The sequence below is a fragment of the Monopterus albus genome, unplaced genomic scaffold (assembly GCF_001952655.1).
Source record: "Monopterus albus unplaced genomic scaffold, M_albus_1.0 scaffold41.1, whole genome shotgun sequence".
In the NCBI taxonomy this organism is placed as follows: Eukaryota; Metazoa; Chordata; class Actinopteri; order Synbranchiformes; family Synbranchidae; genus Monopterus; species Monopterus albus.
This window is the reverse complement of record NW_018127921.1, coordinates 450,272-457,956: the sequence shown is the minus strand read 5'-3', so window position 1 is coordinate 457,956 and position 7,685 is coordinate 450,272. Positions and strand designations below refer to the sequence as shown.

At 41.8% G+C, this 7,685-nt stretch overlaps 1 protein-coding gene across 1 annotated transcript in view; it reads right to left on the bottom strand.

Moving 5' to 3' along the window:
* Positions 1 to 7,685, bottom strand: part of LOC109959896 (ankyrin repeat and sterile alpha motif domain-containing protein 1B-like) — a 60,872-nt gene that overhangs the window by 9,806 nt on the left and 43,381 nt on the right. Inside the window, exons 7-9 of the mRNA XM_020599632.1 lie at positions 3,529 to 3,600; positions 1,794 to 1,880; positions 6 to 200 (exon numbers count right to left, since the gene is read on the bottom strand). Coding sequence (XP_020455288.1) covers positions 6 to 200; positions 1,794 to 1,880; positions 3,529 to 3,600 — 354 coding nt within the window. The remainder of the gene's footprint in view (positions 1 to 5; positions 201 to 1,793; positions 1,881 to 3,528; positions 3,601 to 7,685) is intronic.

Genomic DNA, 7,685 nt, shown 5'->3' with positions numbered 1-7,685 from the left:
CTCACAAGTTTAATGAATATGATATTTGTCTGTAAATGCACAGCTCCACTGCCAGTACTGACCACATCAAAAGCAGTGAAGACATGGCAGTAGTGGTGACTGGACTTGAGGTCTTTGGTGATGTAGGCAAATGTAGACAGATCCTCTGGATCCTGAGCTGCACATGAGATGTTACGAATCTCATGCTCTGCAATGATGTTCTGCAGAGCATGAGATAAGAGAAAAACAGAGCAGGACAGACAGAAGTGCAGAGAGAGGTTGTCGATTATTTCTACTGAACTGCTTCATGGAAAAACAGCAGATTTATTATTCAGCACATTTCACATCCCAAAACCATAATTACTGTAGCACAATTTTGGTTTGAGAGTTTTCTGGAGTCACTGAGTTTGTCCTCTGGAAATGTCACTGGAGGACACTCATACTGTGTGTGGTGTTAATTAAAGTACATCTCAGTGCAATAAATTATAAAACATCGAAGCTTGAAAAGGAACTTTTACTGAGGGCTAACATTAGGAAAACATTTAGGAAGGAAGCTGCTTTGTGCTACATGAAGGAGCTGGCAGGAACATTTTCCTGATACCTACAAACAACAACAGCTCTGCTTTCTCTTTCTGTTCTTCAAATACACATCTGGAAACAACAGTTAACACTCTCATAGTACAAATCAAAAATGACAGTGGGCAAAGAGCAGCTTTGGCAAATCATAGTAACACATCATCATATTTTGCTTTGGAATAAGAAAAGGAGATTTGTAAGGACTAAAAATGAAAAATGTGAAATATTGTGACAGATATTGGCCTGATTGTTTTTGTAAGGCGAGTGAGAAATCTGCTCCTTCAAGTTTTGTTTTCTTGTGACAGCAGATAAACTAACGAGAACATAGGGGAAATGTTACTACTTCTATGAAATGTCCCAGGTAAAGCCACTGTCCCTTTTTAAATTTACTTTGATTTTACTTTACTGCCCTTATGTTGTTTATAACTCATTGTGCATCACCACATTTGCAAAATCTGCATCTCAAAAACTATTGTGTGATGACTATGTTAGGGCATCTGATATCTGTGTTTTGTAAACATGCGAGAAGAAAAAGTTCATCTTACTAATCGGCAAAAACAGACACAGCGCTACTTGATTTAAAATAACATAATCACCAGATGTCATCAGTGACAGACAACTTTAATATGTGAATCTGTTGATGTATATTATCTATAACCTATAATTGAAAATGGACGACATAACTGAGTCCAATCTGTGCAGTCTGCTTTGTGCAGTGCTGCCTAAGCAGCAGCTTTGGACTCAGACGTACAATACTGACTCCCTTCATCTCCTGTTCTGAATGTGCTTTTGTGCATAACCACGGTCTACATACATATGTTATTGTTTTGCAAATGAGAGGCTTAGAATTATCTCACCTGTACTCAGTGTACAGAATTAGATCTTAGTCTTTCACACACGTACATGGCAATCAGTGCCTGACAGGAATAAATGGGACTCTTATGGTAGTTATCCTATAATTATTCCGCATTAAAAAAACCCACAATCATGTGTCTGTCAGCTGGACATGCCGATACACACTTGGAAGTGAAGTGATGATAAAGTGGGTGAAATTGATAATTGCAATATAACAATCTGGAAAGTTGTCTGAGCTTATTAAGTCTGAGCTTATTAAATACTGCATGAAGGACTCTGTGCCAGCCAGACCCGACACCTTTGAATGTCACTTGTGCTCATGACCTTTTATTTGATTTGCCTTTTTTACAGTAACGTCAGAGGAAGTGAGCTGTGAGTGTTACCTTATTTGTGGCATCGATGAACTTTACTCCTTTGTAGGACACAGAGAGTATGATGGTCGGCACCTTCTTCATCTGTTCTGTCGACTTCTTGGAATGCACAAAAAACAAAAGGTAGAGACAACAAGAGGAGAGAGGCAGCGATGACTTTTGGAGGCACCTCATACATAAATGACAATGTTTCTAGGAATTTTAATACTGAACTTTCAACACTTCACAACAGAAAATTACAATTAGTCCCAGATAAGTCAGTCTCAGTCAGCAGAGATCGCCACTAAATGTATTGACTTTTTAGTTTTATATTAGACTCATTTCATGTCTGGGACGCTGCCTCAGGTCTACAGGCATGTGAGGGGGGACAAAAACAGAACTTGAATGAATAAAGATAAATGAGTCTATTGATAATTCTCTCCTTGATTAGCAAAGTCAATTCAGATCATCTCCAAAGGTCAAAACAACTGCTTTTGCATTACATCTCTAAGCCCAACTGACTGCAGCGCTGCACATCCAGTAAGTCTATTAGCCTTTCAGCCACATCAGCTTTCTGCTGTAGCGCTCTCCTTATTCCTGTTAATTACACTTTAACATGTCTCAGTTACCTATATTTGAACTCATTATGCAGTGGGGGGTGTCAGTGTCACCATCTAAGCTGCTACCTGCCAAAAGCTTTACTATCTTCAAAGCCCTGTTCCTGCTTTCACCGTATCATTCCTGTTTTTCTTTGCTTGTCACCTCCTTCTCCCAGTATCCATAATTCTATCACAGTCTTATGTTTCTCTTTCCCCTGTCACATCTACTCACTGCTGTCCTTTCCATATCTGTATCTTTTCTTTGTTCTGCTCTCTCCTCCCTTCTTGTAGCGTGTTGCTGCTGCATTTCAGCTCTGTCAGGCTCAAGTAGTGCTGAAAAGCTGACAAAGCTTGACTCCAATGGCAGATCCCCAGCTAGAGGCTGCGAAGTTGGAATTTAAACATCCACATCTTCCTCCACAGCGGAGGGATGGAGGGACAGATGAAAGGAGAGATGTTGCCAGCAGGCATAAAGGGAAAGTATGTTCACACGGTAATAAAAGCCTGAATGGTACGATCCGCATCTCATTGCACTTAATTACAACCTTTTTGTGCAGCAAAGGTGTGTCAGACTGAGGAAGAGAAAACATGAAAAAGAAAGATGCTCTCTGATGTGACAACATAAATACAGAGACAGAAAAACAGAGGGAGGAGGGGGGAGGAACATAAAGGCTCATGAATATTAAAATTCATCTTCACACTGCAGCAGCTTGGGATGAGAGTGAGAGATATGAAGTAAGGGCCAGAGGGGAGAGGGAGTCAGTGTTACAGTAAAGTTTGGGTGAGCAGGAAGAAAAGACACGGATCTCGAGAGACAGAAAATGCCAGTGAGAGAAAGGGAAAGTGGAACGACACAAAGCAAGAGGATGAGATAAGGTGATCTGAGGTAAAAGGGGGATTTATCAAGCTACCTAGGCAAGGATATTAAAAATAAATCCCTCAATACACTTAATCCACCGTCATGATATTTTAAGTTTTTTTAAATTTCAGTGTGAGAGTGGTGACACTCAGGCTATGGGAAACTGTGTCCCAGTAGTTCCAATAGTACCAGATGCCCGAAACAACAAAAACGTGACCTAAGTTGTATGAAAACAGAATTATCCTTTAGGTCATGCTCATGTTAACTGGAGCTCTCATAGCTAAAGTGAAGTGTCTTAGACTGTGCCTACCCTCATTTTGGCGCAGGCGTCTTGTGTGGACTCCGTCCCTCTCAGCTCCTTCACCAGCATGGAGCCCAGGTACTGTGGAGGAAACAAACACATGATATATATGCAAATATGGTATACAGATGTGAGTCAGTGTACAGTTATGGCTGGATTCAAACACTGCAGCCATATTAACCCTTTGATCTCTGCCAGACACTCTGGCGGATCTGGTTTTACGATCTCAGCACTACTCAAACTTGGACAACTTGGTTTTCATTTCTAGTGGAGATCCCAACAGCAGCAGGTTTCACACTGGAGAAGCAGTTGTTGCATGATGATTTACAAACAGTACTGACTCAGGTGTGATTAGTTAGCAGATTACGATCAATGCTGAAATTCAAATTCCAGCTCCGGTTCACTCTCCTGTAATCAGTTCTACATATGACCGGAAATGGAAATGATGGACACATTGTCAGGGACAGTCATCTGTGGTCAACTCTGACTGATGAACTAGTCAGAGCCACCATCCTGCTGTTGATTGCTTCCTTCAGTGATCCTGAGGACAACACAGATGTCTCCTCCAGTAAGACTCCTGCCAAGGGCCCAGCTAGTGGCAGGCACATCATGTAATGCCTTGATTAGAATAAAATGGTCTGAGTCACCCTAGCAAATAATCAGCAAGCAATGCAGCAGCTGAGTGCTACACAAAGTCCTGATGAGGAAAACACTGATGTCTGGACCAGCACCACTCCTGTCCTGGTCCCGACACCACCGGATTCAGCATCATGGACAAATCCGTCCCGAGTACTTTCTTCCCAGACCTGTCCAGTTTACACCACGTCTAGATCACCAACCATCTCAGCCTGGAGTGTGTTTGTCTTAATGAAATAAACTGACAAACGAAGGCTGTGTTTACATTCAGTCGCACAAACATTGGGTTTCAATAAATGCAGTGATTACATCAACCCTGAGTCTGTCTGGACACATCTGTGGTCAGACATTTTGCACACATAGTACATGATTTAATAAAGAACCTGCTAATGGTGACAGTGTTTTACAGGGACAATGTTTCTGTCGACATTAGAGCACTTAATGGCTGTGACATTCACCACCTCACAGTGCCCTTCCAGCTTCCACAAGGGGACTTATTCCCTAATGCAGAGCCCTAAAAAAGGCTTTTAGTGAATTAGAAGAAAAATATTTACAGCTCTTTTTATCCCATTTTTGTGAATCTACAGTAAATGATTCAAAAAGACCAAAGCACCAATGTCCACCTTGATTAGCAAAACATTTCATCACAGAGGCAAAAACAACCTTTTGGGCAAATTGCTTCCTGTGATGAGTTACTGTTTATGCAGTGCAGACTGTGCCTCAGTCGCATTTTCAGATGGGGAGTCTGGTCTTTGGCAGATCAGACTCAAGCTAACAATGTTAAATCATTGTTATTGCAGGGTTTCTGGAGTTACAAGACCAGCTGCTGTCTTGTCTACGATGCCTCTGTGACAACAACACTAAAGTTTAAAGCCACACTAGCACCAAGGTTCATGGAAATCCAGCTAATAGCGAGTGAGATGTTTCTTTCACTGCATCAATATATATCTTATGGTGGCAGTGTAAGTTAGGGGATCATCAAAGTCGGGAGGCATCATCCTTTGGGGTCCACAAATGCCTGTGCTAAGGTTTGTGCTAACCCATCTTGTAGATTTAGTGAGGTTACACTGGATAAAAACTAATTCTGACCTCCCCGTAGCACTACATTAAAAGTCAGAGGATTACGGAAGTCAGTAGAATTCATCCTCTGGGTGCTACGAATCTCAGTACAAAATTTCATTCCATTCAATGGAGAATGTGAAGTTCACATCATGCCCTGTTGCATTTTGGGTAAATGCACCATGTTTGGCACATCGAACTCATTATCAATCACAGATTCATAATAAGCACTGCATAATTAAGAAAAATAAATGCTATCTCATACAGCTACATACAGTAGCGGATGCGTCGACTACGTCCAAACATCCACTTCAGTGTTCAGTTTGAAAACGGTTCATTTGCAGTGTCTCTGTCATCTGCAGACAGCTGCTAGCTAGCGTTAACTCCAGAACTGAGAGCTGAGATCAGTGCGCAGAGTCATTTTTCACTCTGTTGCACCTACAGACTGGATCTCTAGGTCCACTCCAAGTTAACTACTGAGGTGTAAATGGTTTAAGCAACTTTTTATCCCAACAAAACAAGAATGTATGCAGGTCAATACAGCGTGTAGCTCCAAAAATGGAGCCACTGTCACAAAATTCAACACAGTGTGACGTACTATCACATTCTCTATAGTTTGAGGTATTTCAGTATGAAAACAGTGGTGGATGGTCCAAGCATCACTACTATCCATAGAGCCATATATGTGTGTATCACTTTGAAGTAAGCAGAAACATAAACGAGAGTTTCTGTGGTATCTGAGCTTGAGTGGAGCTCTGTTAAAATTTTGTAATGATGCTGACATTTACACAAAATTGAGACAATGGTGCTCTTTTTACAAAGGGGGTATTTGTCCATAATCAACACTAGTCACTTGACTGATAGTTTTGAGAATGTTAAAGCTTTAAATATTGAACGTACAGAGCCACTGTTGAGATAACGGTGGCTGCTGTACTGTGGATTGTGGTAATGATGTTAGAATGTCTGCAGGGGTTTATGGGAAATGGATTTGTAATTATAATTTCAGATAACATTTCCGAACTCTGATTGTAAAGCCAACATAATGAAGTTAAGATGTCATCTGAGGTCATGCTGAAACTGCAGGAGAGGGTTTTTGCTTATTTTAGAGCCAGAGATGAAAATGAGAACAGTGCTGAAGCATCTTTTATTCTGTGCTTTTGGCTTATTACTGTCCCTCTCTCTATTAGCACAAACATAATATACATCCCTTGTTCTCCTCTCGCTCTCATCAGTGTCAACTCCTTTTCACTTATTCTTATTCACCCTCCATCTCGCTTCAGTGTGCCAATATTCACACTGAGCACTCTGCCTCCCCCTCTGTTGTGGCTCCTGCTCATTTATCTCACTTGCTGCGCTTTCGGGAGCCCCATGTCCCAGGACAGTGAGTCTTAGAGATGCTGTCATAAACAACTCCATGAAAGCACCTCCACATTTTCCCTTAGTGGTTCACCCGTCTAGTGCTCGCCCATCTGCCCCAAACACATTGCCTGTGTAGTTGTACATCTGTCCAAGGCCTAATGGTCGACTCTGTTGTGATCAATCTTCTGAGGTGAGAAACAGAGAAGGGTAGATTTTAACTGCACCTCTTATTCACTGTCTCATATTTTCTTGCTTTCATATGTGACTACAGCATCAAATTTGATTTCTCATCTCCCCATTCTGTTCGTAATAGTCTAGCTCATATCTATTGTCTTCACTGCAGTGCCTCAGAACCACTCGCATGTATTTCTAAGATACCCATTTGTATTCCCTCTCATGTTTCTCAGAGACAATGATATGTCAGATTGCTTTTCTGCAGTGTTGTACCTTCTCTAAGAAAGTAATCATACACATTATGTGCACGAGTTTCAATCATGGACACGTAACTAATCAGAGGTGTATCCGTGGTAACGTGGGCTTATAACATCCTTTATGTAACTGGCAAAGGTCTAAATTTACCGTGGTGTTGAGAATAACTGAAATAACTGAGTGTGGTGTTGACTCAAAGGTGAAGCGGAGTGTCATATTATCTTTGGTGTGCATCGACAGCATGCATTTAGAGCTGAACATTAATTACAACAATCATTTTGATAGTCAATTATCTGTTTATGTTGGGGGGGGTAGCAAAAATTCCAAAACCATACCGATTCTGGCTTCTCAAATGAGATTGTTTGGACCTCACACCTCTTCCTGAGATTTGCACTGAGCTGCACCTTATAATGTTACTACACTCTTGCTGCTAACATGCTGCTGACCTACCTGATTAGGTCCCATACATCCCTTTTTATTTGTTCATATTTTTATATTTTTATATTTAGATTAAAATCAAGGACCGTGACGTCGCCCGGCATGGCGCAGCTGGGGCCCCACCCTGGAGCCAGGCCCGGGGTTGGGGCTCGAATGCGAGCGCCCGGTGGTCGGGCCTCCCCTCACAGGGCCCGGCCGGGCTTAGCCCGAACGAGCGACGTGGGGACGTCCTCCTGTGGGCCCAC